Source organism: Spermophilus citellus, assembly GCF_964194105.1.
Source record: "Spermophilus citellus genome assembly, chromosome: 7".
NCBI classification, from domain to species: Eukaryota; Metazoa; Chordata; class Mammalia; order Rodentia; family Sciuridae; genus Spermophilus; species Spermophilus citellus.
Genome location: NC_138188.1, coordinates 98,505,217 through 98,525,067, shown reverse-complemented (window position 1 = coordinate 98,525,067; position 19,851 = coordinate 98,505,217). Strand labels below are relative to the sequence as shown.

Below are 19,851 nucleotides of genomic sequence, written 5' to 3'. Positions count from 1 at the left end.
TGTATATGGCAGCATCCTGATCCCATCACCTGGTCGGTCACTCATCATAAGCCTTGCCCAGGAAAATCGCCACAGTGACAGACCTCTGAATCTCTGTCTTTGAGATTTAACAAATGGCTGTTTTTATTGCCTGTGATGATCATGCATGGCCCACTGCAAGCTGACATCTCAAGCTGATATTGCGAAACTGTTGCCCATTTGGACCTTGGCCTAGAATAAGTTCCTGTGTTTTGACAGCTCTGCACCCTGAACAAATTCTTTGGTTCTTAAACTTATCTAACTACCTCTAGTGACTCTTTGACTCTGCCTTCATATCTCTCTCTGCTTGTGTTCTTGGCTCAGCATCCTGTAACCCTGTGGCTGCCTGAATCCTTTCTTACTCTTTCTGTGACCTTTTACATATCATTGTGTGAAGTATGATGTGTGATGTGAGTGTTGTGGATATTAGAAATTAAGATTAGAATAATAGAATTTGTATTTTCCTGGCTTATGACTATCAGGTGACGGTGAGTATTTGGAGAACCACCACAAGTGGCATAATTTATTGTTATTCATTGTGGAAAGAGACAAACGTGTTTGGTCCACGTTAGTGACACAGCTTGTTCACACAGACAGAAAATGGACTAACAGTTGACCACTGCTTCTTAAATCTACTATCTTGTTGGGCTTGTCATCTCTCTCACTTGAGAAAGTAACCTACACTTAACGCTGCCCCTGTGGTTCGTGGCTCAACCATAAGGAGTCCTGCAAGGAAGGCTTCATTCTCTCTCTTCTCCTTTGGCAATTGAGTTTCTATAGAGGCTCTTTAATAAGTATTTGAAATTTGAGGTTTCTCCACTGATAGAGCCAGTGGAGGAAATGCTTCAAAGCACAGAGCCTTATCCAGTGTCCCTCAGATCAAAAACACAAAGCCCTTTCCTTTATGAAGTGAGGATTCAAGAATCCACTGTCCAGCTATTCTGACCATGACAAAAAAGTCTCTTCCAGGTCGGCTCTTTACCAGCTGTTTCCACCCCACCCAGGTTCCAGAGTCTCATCTTCTTCATTCCATGAAGTATGAAAGAAATCCATTTGCTTGTTTAGTAGAGTTGGAGCCAACATTTTGTATTTTTCAAATAAAACTTAGTTAAACTACAAATTCAGAGTAGCCAGCAGATTTTCAGATGCAGCCCTTCTATCATTACCTAACAAGACAGAGCCACTGCCATTTGGCAGCTTATATAGCACCTGGCTGTATTTCCTTCACCTCAATCAAACCTAGGGCGGAAGCATTATACTAAAGTTCTCTTGATGTTTAGCTCCATAGAGGTGTGGGATGCCTGTGAGTCTTGAATCTCTGTGTGATACCATCCCAGTTCCCCTTTCAGAAGCTCTCCTAGCATTTTCTCTGACCTCCAGCCCTCAGAACATTTCCTGTAGCTCTGAGCTGCAGAGAACTTCTGTGCCCTATGTCACACTGATCCTGACCTCAGGAGAGAAAGACATTTCTGTTTCCTTGTGCTTGTCCAAAGGTCCCTCCCACGGCTGTCTCACATTAACTTTCTGATCTTCCTGACTTGCCTTTGACTCTCTCTCCTGGCTGACTTCTCAAGCTCTGTCCCAGTCACTCACTGGCTCTTCCCTCCAGAAGAGCTTGTCTTTTCCTGCTCTTGATTTAAACAAATTGGTCTTGGCTTGCGAGTGGTCATGGGACACTGGAGGTGGTGCCAATTTTCCAAAAGCTTCCTTATATTACAAAGGCTCCTATTCTCTATGCCTCAAGCTGCCATTTCATCCAAACATTCTCACCTGTGCCTGGCAGCAGATGTGTTAGGTTAGGGATTCTCAAGCAGGAGAAGGGGGTCACTTTTGTCTCAAGAGAACATTTGGTAGGGTCTGGAGACATTTTCAGTTGTCAAAAGGATGAATTGTACTCTGGAATCAAACAGGAAGGCTGAAGGATGCTGTTAAACATCCTACCATGTATAGAAGAACCCCAATGACAAAGGCTTATCTGGCTCATCATGTCAATAATATTGATTTTGAAAAACCCTAGTCTTAGGGAGAGAGGATCTCCTTCTAATTCTAAAAGTGAGTCTGCGTGATGTGTACATAGACCTTTTCCTTGCAGTGACTAGTTTAACAGTATATTTCCCTGAAGACCACTGAAACATGAGAAAGTGGCTGGGGAGGGACTTCGGAAAAATGCCCTCCCTCCTCAGTTGGCAGGTAGAGGTGTGAGCCTAGACCCTTCTTCCCCACCAGTTCTTGGAGCCAAACAGAGTTGAGGGAATGACAGGGAAGTGGACTCCTTCAATTCTGAACCCCATGGCTCTGCTCACCTTCCAGGTAAAGGAACCTCAAATTGTTTTAGTGTGTTTGAGGCATTATTTTGTTGTGGTTACAGATTTTGTTCTTTGCAGTCAGGTAGATCTTAATGATGTAGCTTTATTATTTTTGGTCACTCATTTGTTTCTGCTTGTCCTCTGAAGGATGTCTGTACCTCTTAGCTAATTTTTAGAGCCTTCTTGATCTTGGACAATGATCTGGTTCAAATATCAACACTGCTTATTTATGCTTTATTGTTCAAGAAACTGGAACATGAATTCCTTTAATTATTATCACAATGAAAAAACAAAAACAACGGCACTTGTACAAAAAAAATGCCATCTATTCCCAATGAAATCCATCCAACTGGACTTAGTCCCAAGTTTGATTAGACCTAAACTAATAGCAAAACCTATCATTATAAGAAAAAGATAAGATTCAGATGAAGATAAATTTACTGAAACATTTTGTAAATAAAAGAGAAAACAGCACTTGGCATTTAGAGCTATGAGAGTAGATCTTCTTCTGCACAGTCTTTTATATTGGCAGTTGTTCATTAAAACAAAGTGCCTGCAAGGCTGGAAAAATAGACATGCTGACTTTAAGGAAGATGAAGATTAAAAAGAAAAGCAAGCCTTCCAGCAGAGGGAGAAATGGTCCTGCTGGGTGGGTGCAGGGCGAATTTGTATCTTTCTAAGATTCCTGTGGACTCATTAAGTGGGGCAGATATAGAACAAAACATCTACTATCTGTGACTTAATAGTTCGGTTCCCACTTCATCATCTCTTCTTTCAGATTCTTTCTCAGTACCAAATACTTTATCAGCACTGAGTAACTTATCCTGATTTAGGCTTTTCAAAAATGAATACTTTTAAACTTTTGATAAGATGATCAGGCAACTGAATTCCTTTGTTCAAATTCTTAAATTGGAGAAAAGGGCAGATAATGATGGTTCCATATTTAATCACTCTGGATTACCCCAAATTATCATATTCTTTATTATACTTGACTAATCTCAAACATTTTGGTTTTCTAGAAACCTAGTAAACAAACAAAAAAGCTTCTACCTCACTCTAGGAAATGTAAACTCTTTATTAGAGTTGACACAATAAATTCTTACTGTTGTTCCCAAATCAGTTTTGGGACACGATAGATATGAACAATTATTTCTAGGAAAAGAAGAAATGCTTTTAAAAGATGAGGGCTGACAGAAGGTCTGTGAATACAAGCGACCCTCCAAGTTAAGGTTTTTAGTGTGAGCTCGATGTCTCAATAATTATCAGCTACAAAATCAGTTCTCACTGGCTCCGCTTCTGCAGAAAGACTAAAGATTAGACTATGTGGGATAGGAATCAAGGGAGGGTTTGTAAATTGCAAAAGGCAGAGAGTCTAACATAGCACAAAAAGGATGTTATCACACTATTCAACATCATTCTGAGTTAAAACTAGGGATTTTTTTTCTTACCATCATTGGAACCAAAGCTTCCATCAATGGATTTTCTCTGAAACCTGCAAACAAGCACATATATGCTTCTAAGACAGTGAAAACTTCAGCATTTTACATTTGTTTGCCACGAAATCCATTGCAGATTTGTCTGATAGGATCTCTTTAAAATAGGTCTTTGGGGGCTGGGATTATAGTTCAGTGGTAGAGTGCTTGCCTAGCATGTGTGAAGCACTGGGTTTGATTCTCAGTACCATGTATAAATAAAATAAAAGTACATTAACAACTAAAAAAATATTTTTTAAAAAATGGACCTTTGGATATAGGGAAATTGGAACCCTGATACATCACCAATAGGAATGTAAAATGGTACTGTAACTTTGGAAAACAATTTCACATCTCTCAAGAAGTTAGAGTTACCATATGAACCAGTGATTCCATTCTGAGGTATATGCACCATTGATTTAATAGCGCAATAATTTATTATTTTTCAGATATAATTCACATATTGTAAAATTCACCCTATAAAGCACACCTATTCAATGAGTTTTAATATGCTCACAAAGTTGTACAACTATCACCATTATCTGATTGCAGAACATTTTCATCACCCCCAAAGAAAGCCTGTTCCCATCAGCAGTAACTCCTCCTTCCCCCCTTCCCAATCCATGACAACCACTAATATACTTTCTGTTTCTATAAATTTGCCTATTATGGACCTTTTGTATAAATGAAATCATACTGCATATGAACTATTTTGACTGCTTCTTTCACTTAGCATAATGTTTGCCAAGGCTTATCCATGTTGTAGCATGCATCAGTCAGTATTAATTCAGTCTTTTATGGCTGAATAATATTCATTATGTGTATATACTACTGTGGAGAGCGGTGGCTTTGACCATGGTCTTTGACTGCCTTGGAGCTATGGCTATGCTTTGTTCTGGGAACTTTCTGTGCAAAGGTGCAGGACAAGATTGCCCAGGAGCCATGATGAGCCCTGAGGGAGTTCTGTGCAAAGGCATGGAATTATATTAGTCTTGACCTTGAGTTCAGATACCAGCTGCCCAGGACAGGGTTCTGAGCATAACAAGATAACCAAAATATATCTTGCAAGTGCTGTGGTCTGCAAGCCTGCCTGATTTGCAGAAACTTTCCCACAAATAACCTTCTAATGGTAAAGCCTATATAAGAAATGTGCTGTGCTAGCTCTGGGTCATTATTCCTCTCTCAGAGGTCAGTGTCCCACCTGATCCCAGCTTTCTCTTTGTACATGTTTGTCTTTCTTTCTCTTTCTTTCTTTCTTTCTTTCTTTCTTTCTTTCTTTCTTTCTTTCTTTCTTTCTTTCTTTCTTTCTTCTCTCTCTCTCTTTCTTTCTTTCTTTCTCTCTTTCTGTCTTTCTTTCTTTCTTTTTTCAATGCTGGGGATTGAACCCAGGGCCTTTTGCATGTGAGGCAAACACTCTACCAACTGAGCTATATCCCCAGCCCCCTTATATCTTTCTTAGTCCCCTATCACCTCTTGCCGATCTTTAGGGTTTAGCTGTGTAAGTGGCAGCATACTACATTCCATTTATTTGTTTTCACTAGATGAATGTTTTTGTTGTTTCCACTTGCTAGCTAATGTGAATAACACTGCTACAAACATTTGTGTACACATTTTTCTGTGGATATGTTTTCAATTTGTTTGGGTGTTATACCTAGGAGTGAATAGCTGTGAGATAACTCTTGTGTTTAACTCTTTTCCCAAACTGTTTGCCATGAAGGCTATGTAGTAGAACTCTTTTGCATGGATGAGGGTTCCAATTTCTCTATATCCTTGCCAACTTTTCTTTTTCATTAAAAAATTTTATTATAGCCAGTCTTTTGGGTATGACATCTCTTTGTAGTTTTGATTTGCACTTCCCTAATGGAAAATGATGTTGTTGAACATCTTTTTATGTAATTATTGGCCATTTGTAAATATTCCTTGGAGAAATACCAACTTAAATCCTTTAATGATTTTTTTCTATTATATTTTTACAATTGAGTTGTAGGAATTTTTTATATAGTCTAGATATTAGACTCTTAGCAGATATGTGGTTTGCAAATATTTTTTCCTATTCTGTAGGTTGTATTATCAATCCTTTGATAGTTTTTTTAAGCATAAAAGTTCTCATTTTTATAAAGTTCAACTTATTTATTTTTTCTTATGTTACTTGTGCTTTTGTGGTCACTTTATGACTGCATCCCGCTGAGATCTCTGAACCCAGGCCAGATTAGCAGAGCCATCCAACTGACCCATGGATTTAAGAGCAAACCCATGGATTTAAGAGTAAATTCATTGCTATATGCTGCTAGAATTTTGTGGTTGTTTTTAAAGCAGTATTATTGTAGAAATGGATAACTAATAAAAGAATCAAAGGGAAGGATGAGGACTCAAGATTAGGTGGTTTGGACTCAACATCTGGCAGGGGTGGTTGTGAAGAACAAGTAAGAGAACACACATGCAGTGCTTGGCCTTAAGCCTGAACATTCTTTATAGAATGCTGAATGGATTGGGGCTGGAAGATGGACAGCAAATGGTGCTTACGTGCCAAATACAGCATAAAGGTACTATAATCTTAGCTCCCTGAGGGCAGGGCTCTGTCTCTTGTCAATATTTCTCATCATGATCTCATAGCACAAATTCCACTTGTACTAATAAATACTAAAGTTTAGGGGACCCATCAAGTAGATGTCATTATGCTGAGGAAACTGGTTTCAAATGGTTTTGCAGAAAACTTTGTTTCACTTAGTTCAGTGAAGGAAGAGATCTCCCATTAGCATTTCCCCCAGTCTATTCCTCTGTTTAGAATGCCACATGGTTCTTATGTCTCCAGATTTCTATTTTCAGTTTGTCTATCTTTAGAAAGAATATATGCTTGTGCATTTGACTGTAGCAAAATAATTTGCAGCTAGAAGTTTCAACAGAGCCTTAAGCTACAAGTTTCAAAATCTGTGCTCACTTCAGTTGGTTGAATAACAACTTTAGAGAGATTTCTAATCGGCTATTTACTTAATTTTTTTTGTCTCTGTGTTGATTATACATGCTAACTAAGACTAAATCCTATTTTTTAAAATCAGAAGTGGAGATAGTCTAAGAGAGGCAGAAGAGAGCTCCAGAACATTGGAGCTCATCTGAAGCAAAATTGGAAACTTTGGGGACCATTTTAAAATTGCATCCTTGCTGGGGTGCCTAGGCTTTTGGTAAGGTCTCCCTCACCAGGACTGTCTTCCTTCACATGCCCTGACCACTCCAGACCCATCTTGATCAGTCTGCCTAAGATATCAGGAGAGGAACCAGCCTGCCTGAGTTCAAAACCTAGCTCTTTCATTTACTGGCTGTGAATTTTTGGTCAAATTGCTTAATCTCTCTGTGCCTCAATTTCCTTAACTGTTACATGGTGATAATAGTGGTAAATACTGTTGGAGGCATGAGATGAGAAAAACTACTTAGAGGGCTCAGCACACTTCTTGGCACAGAACAGGTACTTGTTAAATGTTAGTGACTATGATCTGGTAAATTAATAAAGCTGATGATCAGTTAATATACATACTTTCCAGGTATAAAATTTGCCCTACCCTGAGGTTTTTGTTTTTAACTTTTTATTTGAAAATAATTTTAAGAACAGAATATAAAACATCCATATCCCCATTACCTACATTCACTTATTATTAGCTTATTACTCCATTTGCTTCTATTGTTCTTTCTCTGTATGTGTATCTAGCTATCTATGTATTTCATGTATCTATTTAAATTTTCTTTCTGTACCATTTGACAAATTGCATATGTTGTAGAGTTTTATCCTTAAATATTTCCAAAGAGTAAAGTTATTATCTTACATAACCATTATACAAGTATCAAAATTTCTAGTACAAGATCCAATCTGAGATCAGGTATTATCTTTAGGTGTCAGATGTTTTTACTCACCTTTGATATGAAACAATTCCATATATCCTTTGTCTTCTTTAAAAAAATTTTTTTTGTAGTTGTAGATGGACAGAATGCCTTTATTTTATTTGTATATGGTGCTAAGGATTAAACCCAGTGCCTCACACATGCTAGGCAAGCGCTCTGCCACTGAGCTATAGCCTCAGCTCTATCCTTTGTCTTCTATGAACATTTTGTGTCTAGTTTTTCCACATGAATAAATTCAACATATGTCTTTCTAAAACACCACCTATGTGATGTCATCTTCTTCAGGGTGTCATGTTCAGAGGACCACCCTCTCCTTGGTGATATTAATTCTAATCAATGTGTTTGATTAATTCTGTATAGTTCTTATCCTTTCCCCTTTCAACTAGAAAGCAATTAGTGAGAATATCCGTTAAGGTCACACAAATATCTTGATTCTCATAGGATTTCCCCTCTAAATTTAGCATCCATTGAAAATGTCTAACCTGATCTAGTCTTTACTATGATATTTCCAAAATGATAATTTTTCCAATTCCAGGATCCCCTTTCTATCTACCAGTCAGCTCTTGGTCTTCTGCTGTAGGCAAAAGCCCTTCCTTTTACTGTATTTGCTAGAGGCATCTTTCCCTAATGGGTATGTTTTAGTGAAGTTGTTGAATTCATTGGATATATATCTGCAGATATTTAAGTCTTTCCTTTATTTATGATATATGGGCTCATGGCTTTCCATTTTTCCCCTAACGGTTTGTAATTCATTGTTTTCAATTATTTTGGTGCTTAAATTCTCCCAGATTTGGCTAGAAGTGGTACCAGGGTTTTTGAGGGCAGTATCTCAATTCAAAAGCGTCCTAAAGATCAGAAGGGACTTGGTTGAGTCAAAGATAGTTTTCAATCATTGAGACAGCTGTATCATTGAGATAGCAGAGAGATTTTCCTATAGACGGATTCATCTTGCTCAACAGTCCTAAAACTCCATGCTGGCTTTGTTTTCTTGACATATTCAAGGGGAGAGAGAATATTTGTTTATTGTAAACCTCCTGCCATCCTTTAGTAGTTGTTTCCCAGAAAGCACAACAAAGAATGGAATTCTCAAGACTCAGTCCTGCTGAGAGTGAAAGAAAGATTGGCTTTTTTTTTAATGAGGGGCTCCAAATTCTTGGGAAGGGAAATTTCTTTGGCTAAATTATGGCACAATTAACTCCCTTCTTTTTCTCCAAAGGAACATTTTACTGGAAAATTGATACTATAATAGTAGAAAAGCACCTGGTAATGTGGTGGCATCAGAACATATTACTCTTGCTACTTATGGTACCTCAAGATTTATTTTAGGTATAAAATTTACTTATTTTATTTTTTATTTTTATTATTAGTTGTTGAAAACATTACATAGCTCTTGACATATCAAAAATTTACTTTTTGATAGAATGTTTAAAGCGGTTTCATGTTAGTTCCATGTTAGGGACAACTGATCATTTCCTACAGTCTATAGGATTTCAGTTTAAAAAAATAAGCTGCCTTTCGGTTGAGTTTTCATTATGAAAATAGCCAACACCGTATCAGCACTAACCATGTGCATGACCCTGACATGAACCCTGCTAGTTACACTATTCTATGAGGTAAATTATTATCTCATTTTACATGAGAAACCCGAGGCCCAGGACGTTAAGTAGCCTACCCAAGGTCACAGTCAGTGGCTGAGGTAGCTTTGACCCCAGTCAATATGGCTCTAAAATCTCTGCTGTCATTACATGGAGACAGGCAAAGGCGTGAACAGTCCTTGAAACTTTGGACCTACCTCACGTAATGAACAAACACCATGAGCAGGCATCCCACGTAGAAGGAAAAGAAGATGAAGACACTGAAAAGACTGGCTTTCACGTAAACGGATTCTGAGAGGAGAGAAATGATGTTGGTCAGGTAGTCCTCAGGAGGAGGAGGACTACGTCTGGGACAGGACAGCTTAATGGGCCCACCTCCATTATACCCCTTCTTAAGTCCCAAGAAATTTTCATTCAGAGCAGCATAGGTGCGGGAGGTCATCCACACATCACCCCTTCTTATTATCCTCAGGCAGCTGGCTTCCTCAAGGAAGACTTGGGAAGGACTGCTGTATTCAGCTCTAGAACCGGGTTCCCTTTCTAATGAGGTGTCCTGAATCCCTCTTCTATCTCTAAGGCAAATGGACTTTAGTTTTTCTGTGATGATCTTCTCTGGGAGGATGACCGTGTTGAACCATGTGTGAGAAATGTCCTGACATAGGAGTCTCTCCACCACATCCCAGAGTCAACACTGACCTTTAATGGAAGGAACGATGGTCACTTTAAGTTTCTTTGTTCGTTGTAGATTCCAAGTCTGGTTCTCATTTTCTGATAAAAACAAAACAAAAGCCAAACCAAACCAACAAAAATAAAAAAGAAAGACCGAAAACAACAACAAAAACAAAGCAGAAGGTGCAATGGATTAGATATGCAATTCTTGTCCTCTCTTCTGAGTAGTTGTACAAAAATGTTCAGCATTAACTCTGGCTGCTGAATTTCCTTTTAACAAGAAAAGGAGGAAAATCTAACTTTCAAATCTTCAAACTATCTAATATTCCTTTTGGTTAAAAGTCTCAATTTGGCCTTTGCCTGAGCACATTTTAGTTGCACCAACTGATGCAAAAGAGACTTCAGTGTCCTTCCTTCGGTGAAGAAGGATTTGGTCCTTCCCTTTATGTCCACAGAGATCTGAAGAAAACAGCTGTAAAAACCAGAAAGCTATGTCTTCCTTTAGTTTGCGTTTTTCTTCTGGCCAGTAAAAAGTTTGTTTGGTTTTTTTTTTTTTTTTCCTTGAGCAGCTTATAGCTTACTAAGGAACACTGACACTGGTAAAACTCCACAGCTATATAATTAAGAGATTAAAGAGCATGCTAGCAGAAATTTCACCCAAACACTGAAGGAACCATGTTATACTCAATAGTAAATACTCTCTGTGTTGTTCATAAATTGTTCTTCAGCAGGGGATGGGAGGTCAATTCCATTCCCAAGGTAGAACTGGGTAATTACCCATAACTCTTTGTACTATGCCTGAGAGCTCACATAACCCCTTATCTTTGGGATAAAGCCATGATACTCAGCTTTCTTACTATCTTATGTGGTATAACTTTGGCAACCTGAATAGTAAACTCTAAATTTTTCTTGTATGTCTTTATAGAAATGATTACTACTGATAAATATAAGGGTTCTATCTTAGGAAACTCAGGAAATAGACCTTGACCCACTGTGTAATATCTTTACTTCACAATTGCAAATATTTGCTGAGTAAAGGGCCAACCGAGCGAGTTTACTTACATGGCCTGAGGGAGTATAAGACTTTAAAATGTTAGGATGTACTAAATGACATTTTGCAGCGTCAATAATACCTTTAGTCTGTTATTTTCTTCCTCAAGTGTCTCTCAGACTGCCCTGCCAAGTCACTGCTGATGGACCCATAATGGAAACTAGAGATAAACTTGTGGCTTCCTTTCATTCCCTTCCAGGTATTTCTCACTATCTCTTACCCTGGATGAAGAATGATCCTCCACACGTGTAATCTTCAGGTTTTATCACAAACACCACGAAGAACTGCTCATCTGGAAAATCCTTCTTCTGTGTAAGACAAAACAACCTTATGATAGGCCCATAAGGAAGACAGTGAGAAGAAGGGAGAAAGTCCATGGGGGTAGGGACACAAAGAAAGAGAAAAGTAGAGTTCATTCCAGCCCTTTACCCACTTGGAAAGGACTCTCACATAACTGTAATTGATTCCAGATTATCTACAATAAGATAATTATTGCATCAAAGAAATTAAACAGATATGCTACTATGGTTTGAGTCTATTTTGTGCCCACATGAGTGCTTAGAACTATGATAGGCACCATACAAATAATGTCAATAACCTACACTTAATAATTAATATCTGCACATTAAGTTTTTGTTTTAAAATATAATGATAAATGACTTTTCTAAACATCATACACTCAGCAGTTAAATAAATAATTCAGGTGAGGGAGGTAAAAGACCCAAGGTGGGAGTTATAGTCTTGATTTTGACTGTCTTTGTGCTTCTCTGTGTCCCAGTTTTCTCATCCATGAATGTACTATGGTTGATAAGATAACATTTAAGGTATATTAGAGTTCTATAACCCTGAATTTTTATTATTATTTATTTATTTATTTTTAATTTTTTTATTAGCTACACATAACATTACAATGATCTTGGCCTGAATTATTTTTTATCATCCTCAAATTTCTGGTATTATGTTTTTCCCACTGAGAAAATGGTCTAAGACTGAAGTGGGGGCTCCAAAAGAAGTTTATTAACAATTACATCTAAGGCAGACATGAACTGATATGCCTTGCCCTTCATTAACGAAGTATCCTGGGTGAGGTAAAATCTGAAGTTCCCTATTATGGTTACTTTTCTGTCATTTTTGTTTATTTTGGACCATGTGATGCTGAGATGCTAAGGAAGAAATACTAACAACAAGAGAAGATATTTGGGATATCAAATTGAGACCCTCAAAAATTAAAGTTAGACTGATAGAATTTATGAGGCCTGATACCTCTTCATTCTATGCCTATTATTCAAGAAACAATATCACCTTTCCCTAGAGAATAGGTCAAGTCACAGGTTCTTTAAGTCAGTACCACTCCAAGGGCAAGGACAGAATCTGTTTGAAAATATGCTGCTATGATGTATGTACCTTTTTACATGGAAATAATAATTTAATTACAAATACCAAAGGAGTAAACTGCTGCACACAACAGTTCATATTGCTTTGAATCTGTCATTTTGTCCAGTTGAAGTCATATTTTGCTGTTACTGGTACAGACTGTTAGAATATATTTAATTGCTATAAGTGGATCTGATAAACTTTATTGTAAATTGACAGCTTCCAATGAGTAGAACTCTTTTGTCCTTATTTCTCTAGGCAATCTGTCAGTTATGTGTCCCACTGCACCATGGGTTCCCAAGAATCCCCATGGATGGGGAGAAATCCCTACCTAGAAGAATAGCATCATTTGTGATCACTCAGCTTTGATTTTACCAATAACAATCTTAGTTTTAAACCAATCAGAGAGGAAAGAGATCCAAGGTACACAGGGGATAGCCATTTCTTTTGAACGCTAGTTCAGTAGGTAAACTGACTACTGATTAAGCATTGTCATGACAACAGTGGACACAGAAGCAACGTCTCACCTGTAGTGTGATGGCAGCTTTCTTGGTCATGGACTGATAGACACCATTAAATTCCACATTGTGGTCAAGATCATACACTGGGCACTACAAAATGCATAAAGATTAAAATGAAAGAATCATTAATGTTACATAATGTCATGTCACATGTAGAACTTGTCCAGGCGTTTCCACCTGGACCACAGATCAGGGGAGTCCTTACTAAACCAGAAACCATGAAAGGTTTCTCCTCAGCACAGTTATGAAATAGCCCGCCTAATATCTGGTGTCTTGGCCTTTCAAGTTAAAGTCACTTTACACTCAAGATAACTATGAAAAGATTGTCTTAAAGTATATAACACATTCCCTATTTCTTTTTGTTAACACCTGGTAACATTGAATGTTACAATAAAAATTTTAAAACAGAACAAATGGTAGGTTTCTATTCTACTTTTTTTGCAGAACCCACAACTTGGTCTTCCTTGTTCTTTGTCAAGATCCATATTACCTCTTCCCTTCCTCTCTCCTTCCCTCTCTTCCACCCTTCTTTCTTTCTTTCTTTCTTTTTCTTTTCTTTTTTTTTTTTTTTGGTGAGAAGCCAACTATTCTTTGTCTTTTATCTCTCTAAATAAATGTCTGCAAACATGAACATGCACTTAGGTGCATAAGATACTTTTCTTATTATTTATCAATTTGGGGGAGACATAGTGTAAAAGGATGCTGTTGTCCTTGCTCTTCCCTTTCATTTATTCTAGATAATACAATACTACCTATTAGAAGGCTGACAAATATCAGGACTCACCATGATGTTCTGGACTGAGACAACAGAACATGGATAAGCCATTTCCGATACCACTTTAATGATAACTGAGTCCACATCTTTGGGAAATTTGTATAGAAAATACTGAGAAAAAGAAAAGGAAAGACATGATTTGTTAATATTAGGAAATACTTACAGTGATGGACTCAAACTATTTTCACTCGAATAAGACTGTATTCTCTACTATCAAGTACAAAGTTCAGATGCAAATCTCAATGAATTGTTATTATTTCAGACAGCACTCATCTCATGCATATTGAGCAACTGACAGTTCTTCCAGATGTTAGAAAGATTTAGCAGGAAATATGACAAAGTCACCATTCACCCAAAGATGCCATTTCATTTTATGTTGTGACCATTTCTTTTCAAATAAATTGTGCATTTCCTACTAAAGAAGTACCCCCCGCCCCCCACACACAAACCCTTAGAATTATAAATATGCGGATATAACATGAGGCAAGATTTATTTCTGTGTGGCCAATGTGAAATATGAAGCCTCACCTTGAAAAGCAGGTAAGCCTGTTCTTCAAGCATTTTGACCACTTTCTCATAGGCAAGAATTAGTGCTACACCAGTCTTTTACTTAGACCTTCCACCAAAGAATCTAAGAAGACATTTAGATTCCAAGATGAGATCCTATATCTAGCTCCTAAAATATGTTCACAATCTTTGGCAAACTCAGGCATATTTAAAGACACTTGCCAAAAAAAATCATCAGAATCAAAACATTTAAAAAAATCATCAGAAGTAGGAAACATTTCTAATAGAAAGAAGTTATACTATTTACATATACAGATTATGAGTCCACTGGGTATTCCCAGTGGACTCATAATCCATAAGTATTGACTCTTAAGTTTTAAACATGTCACTAATGATGAAGAAAGGGAGAATCTGCTCAATAATGATAAGCTTGGGAAGTCAATGAGAAACTATGTCAAGCTTCTGATTAAGATTTTGAGGAAAATAATGCAAATGAGCCCCACATCCTAGGACTCTAATAAACCCATCACTTTAAAAGACAAGCAAAACATAATACAATTTATATTCCAATATCATTTTTTTTTACTAATATTGTTTTGAGAACCAGGGCAATAAAAATGGAATGTTTTTCAATAATCCAAAAGTTTCTGATGGGGAAAAATCATATTAAGATAAAGAAATGTTAATAATGCTGCTTTTTTTAAAAGAATTCGCTTTTTTTTTTAAAGAGAGAGTGAGAGAGGAGAGAGAGTGAGAGAGGAGAGAGAGAATTTTTAATATTTATTTTTTAGTTCTCGGCAGACACAACATCTTTGTTGGTATGTGGTGCTGAGGATCGAACCCGGGCCGCATGCATGCCAGGCGAGCGCGCTACCACTTGAGCCACGTCTCCAGCCCAATAATGCTGCTTTTTGAAGTTTATTCATATCTTGTAACAGTCAGTGATACCTCCAAGAACTCTCTTCATTTTTGAGTTTGATTCAAATACATTTAATACAGGGCTCTTTAAAAGGTAGAGAGTCTGGAATTCCCAAAAGGAATTTTTGGTACTCAGGGGAATGGCACTTTGTAATTCAAGAGGATTATTATGATTACTATTGGCAATGTTGAGCATCATATATATTTCTCATGATGATTATTGAATTTGTGCAAGCAGTTGCTACTTATGGACACCTTATTGATATGCTCAAGTATTATCAATCTCGTTTTCTCTAAGTTACCATAAATCCCAAACAAATGTTTTTGACCCCTTCCCTAAGAATCTACTTCAACTAGAGTAAGCAAAGGACAAGTAGGCACAGCAATGGCTGGAATTTAGGCTAAAAATCACCATGTAGGCCCTGACTAGCCACCCAGTTTCTGTAACCAATCAGTTCAGCAACCTGCTTCTACCTTATAGGAGGAGAAGCAGTGATTGACAGAGGCTGTCTGGGAATGTACAGCTACATTCACTTTAGATGAGTTTACAGCATTAGAAAATCTTTTATGTAAACAAAGAGGATAATAAAATACAGGTCAAATGGAAATAGTTAAGAGTAAAGTAAGACTTTTATAGGTATCAAAGACTTTTCATGTTTTGTTTTATTAGTTTGTTCTAAGTATTTGTCATTCTAGTGTGGGGTTTATATACAAAGTATTTAGATTTTGACATTTACATATTTTTAAAAATAAAAAGGAGTCAAATATATAATTGTCACTGATTGTCAGACTACAAGCTCTTCTATTAGATTGTGTATACAATATTCATGGATCATATTTATCATAGTCTGTGCATACTTCACTCTTCCTGTAGTTAGTGCAAGTTGTTCTGTCTTTTTCTAGGTATCTCTCATTGTACCTAGAAATACTGCTTTTTTTTTTTTTTTTTTTTTTTAATTAATGGTCAATAAATGTTGAAGGCAACTGATTGTGGTCTATGGCCCTCTCCTGCCACAGGGTGGCAGCATATATGCACAACAGAGACTTTCACTGAAAGGGGCAATTTAACTTTTTTTTTTTTTCTTTTTCTGGTACTGGGGATTGAACCCAGGGCCTTGCTCATGGTAGGCAAGCACTTAACCCCTGAGCTATAGCCCAAGATCTTTTAAAGATTTTTTTTTTTTTTTGGAGACAGGGTCCTGTCCAGGCTAGCCTTCAACTTATGATCATCCTGCCTCAGTCTCTGCAGTAGTCAGGGTCACATGGATGTGCCACCATGCTTGACTAATTTTAATTTTTAAAAGATGTGTAGGAACCGACGTGATTCTGCAATCTGCATTTGGGGTAAAATTGGGAGTTCATAACCCACTTCAATCTAATGTATGAAATATGATATGTCAAGAGCTTTGTAATGTTGTGAACAACCAATAAAAAAAATAAAATTTAAAAAAATAAAAATTAAAAAAAAATTTAAAAAAAGATGTGTAGGAGTAAGTTCATACAGACTTGAAAAAGCTCATTGCATGCATCTCTTCCCAACTCTATGATTTTGAAATCAGCCATGATAGAGGTATTTACACCGCAGGAATGGGCAGATGCCATAAAATAAATGAAGGCATTTTCTCTGAGAAAAGTTGCTCAATATTTACCAGCACACCAGTGACTGTAATAGATTTACAACAGTTCAAAAATATTTTAATATCAGCTTTACTATATCCAAAGCAAAAGAATTTAGGACCAAAATTGTATAAAAGCCTGCAGAAAATTTATAATAAATACTAAGACAATAAATAAACCTGTTTTAAATTTGCTATTTATACTTTTTAGAAACTATAAAAAAGTTAAAAAAATTACCTAGAAATGTTACCAAAAACAGCCTGAAATAATTAAAATTTTCATGTATTCTGTTTGTGATTATGACTTCATGAGGAACACCCAAAATTAATTCTCATGTTACATTTTTGTCAGCATTCCTGCTCTTTTTTTTATGCCAGGAGAAACTTACATATTCTAGCAATAACACTGTATAAATTAAAATCTGGCCTATTTTTGTCGTACTTTCGAGTTAATTATTGGTGTATCTGTTTGGTGTGTGAGCCTTCCACTTTCTGTTCCTCCCCATTCCAAGTATTACATCCACAGTGATAGAATTTGTATCTCTCTCTTCTTTATCCTGTGCTCCCAGTACCTGGTGCAATCTCCATTGTACTTGGGACATAGTAAACATACAATCTGCTCAATGAAGATTAAACCAAGGCACGCCAGGAAACAAATATCATGTCTTTCATTTCACACCAACTAAGGGGATAAAATTAATGTTGTGGTGCTGGGATCGTGGCTCAACGGTAGAGTGCTCGCCTAGCATGTGCAAGACCCTAGGTTCGATCCTCAGCATCACATAAATAAATAAATAAATAAAATAAAGATATTGTGTCCAACTACAACTAAAAAATAAATATTAAAAAAAATTTAAATGTTGTGTCCCAAATCCCAGTGACAGGAGGAACAATCTAGAATGCAAATACATCTCAAATTGTGAAAGGTCAAGGGCCACACCGAACGCAGACTCTGCGTTACCATGGTTTCTGAGGGTAATACCAATAGGTGGGCTCTTAATAACTCTTGGGGCCCTCACTTACCTGAGGTTGAGAAGGGCTGGCAGTGAAGTGAAAGGCAACGTTTGTCCTGAGAAATGTAAGTGGGAGAAGGGAAAGAGGGAAAAGTGAGAAAAAAGCATGAGTTAGCATGCATAAATCATTTATTTAAAAAGAAAGTCATCTTAACCTAGACAGAAGGAGGGCCTTACGCTTTGTGAAGGGAGTTTATCCCCTCAAACTGATAACTAAATGGGGAGTTGGTGGTTTCAACTCTTAAGAATGATCAAATTGGAGAAGATGATTTTTATATCTTTAAATATCCACGAAGATCTACCTATATAAGTAAGTGCTTTGGTTGCTTTTAAGGACATTTTTGCCTTTGGACTCATATTTTTACAATCAAGTATAGAGTTTAGGTATTAGAAGTGAGTTGAAAGAAAAGAAATGAAGACTTGGGGATAAAGTAAGGTAATTACACTTTGGATAATGTAGGTATCATTTTAAAATAATTTTGATAGATACATGGCAGAAGATAATTGAAAAAGAAAACATGATGAATAGGTAATCACTCTAGCATGGTTGCTGGTGATAAGCACAGCTCTTTTTCTCTCCTGTTGCCTGACACACCTGCTCAAAATTCACCAAGATTTTGTCCTTCTTGGGTTAGGTATTGCCTTCTAAGGCCCAACTTTAAAATGTAAATACTGCCCAAAGAATATATTGGAAGCTATTTTCTCTCCAAATGAAAATTTACTGCAAATCATTTTATTAGATATTTATGACAGCAATGATCCAGGCACTAAGGAATGGAGAACTCAAGGAGTATGGAGGATGCATGCTTTGAAGGCTGCCTGGAGGGAACATCTGAGAAACAGTTCAAGAGGCCGGAAAACACAAAGGACAAATTGGTTCTTCTCTACACCTTGTGAGAGTTGCTCTTGGGCTGTTTTGCTTTTTCTGGCTCCTGCTTCATTGTTAGCCTTGTAGATCTTACATACAAGTCTACTGTTCTTGAAATTCTCCAAGCTGCTGAAACACCTCTTCTAGGGATGTCATACCCTAAACCTGTCTAATGTACACCCCTCTCTGCTTTTTGGGGAATTTGAACCGGAATTTTTGGAATTTGTCACCATCCTCATCTCCTGGAGCTCTGTGAAGACTCTTTCTTCCCACTCCTAATTTTCCTCTTTTAAAAATTAAATATCTTTTAAACTTGGAGCTTCCTTTATAAGGGGCATGTCAAGACATTTAAGCAAGATATGTATAATTTGAGGTTTTATTTAGAAGCATAAGACTTGAACACTATTTAAATAAAGACATGGCCACAATTTAGGCTTTTATTGAACTGGGCTCAGAATTTAGCTCATAACAATGGACGAAATTTTTATATATTCCTTTTCAACAGAAATCGTCATCCATGTAGAAGATTGGTTCTGCTAAAGCACTGTTGAAAACTCCTGGCCTTGGGCTGGGGATGTGGCTCAAGCGGTAGCGCGCTCGCCTGGCATGCGTGCGGCCCGGGTTCGATCCTCAGCACCACATACCAACAAAGATGTTGTGTCCGCCGAGAACTAAAAAATAAATATTAAAAAAAAAATTCTCTCTCTCCTCTCTCTTTAAAAAAAAAAAAAAAGAAAGAAAGAAAACTCCTGGCCTTAAGTCACCTAAAGGAGCCCAAGTCCATGTGAAACCCTGTTGTGAGTCTCTACTAAGGATCCACAACCTGAGTCAGGATCTGTGGTTTTGTGTGTGGCCTGAGAATCATCTGCTGTCATCAGGGCAACAGGGGCACTCAGCTCACTTTATTGACAGGTCAGAATAGGAAGAGGACACTGATTTTCTTGGTTAGCAACAGATAGCATGAGATTTCCTGAAACAACTGTGTACTTAGGGCAGAAATTTGATTTTTATCTACCTCTTCATTTGAATTCCATTATAACAGAATTTATGGACATCAATATGCACTTTGTTTTTTTCTTGTTCGTTATGTTTTATTTGCTAGTATAATGCATGAAAACTTTGAAAGTATATCATCATCAGCAACATCATCATCACCATTATTATTATTATTATTTTTTTGTACTGGAAATGGATCCCAGGGGTGCTTTACCACAAAGCTACATCTCCAGCCCTTTTTAGTTTTTATTTTGACACAGG

At 37.1% G+C, this 19,851-nt stretch overlaps 1 protein-coding gene across 5 annotated transcripts in view; it reads right to left on the bottom strand.

Annotated features, from left to right (window-relative positions):
- The window catches only part of SIDT1 (SID1 transmembrane family member 1), a gene marked incomplete at its 5' end in the record, with an annotated part of 89,928 nt that overhangs the window by 40,561 nt on the left and 29,516 nt on the right, over window positions 1–19,851 (bottom strand). For 3 of the 5 annotated variants that reach the window (XM_081301642.1, XM_081301644.1, XM_081301643.1), the window contains 7 exons: window positions 3,773–3,816; window positions 9,480–9,573; window positions 9,979–10,050; window positions 11,223–11,310; window positions 12,904–12,987; window positions 13,682–13,783; window positions 17,737–17,782. In XM_081301642.1, the coding sequence (XP_081157768.1) occupies window positions 3,773–3,816; window positions 9,480–9,573; window positions 9,979–10,050; window positions 11,223–11,310; window positions 12,904–12,987; window positions 13,682–13,783; window positions 17,737–17,782 (530 nt within the window). The remainder of the gene's footprint in view (window positions 1–3,772; window positions 3,817–9,479; window positions 9,574–9,978; window positions 10,051–11,222; window positions 11,311–12,903; window positions 12,988–13,681; window positions 13,784–17,736; window positions 17,783–19,851) is intronic. The other 2 variants (XM_081301645.1, XM_081301646.1) reach the window with 2 other exon arrangements.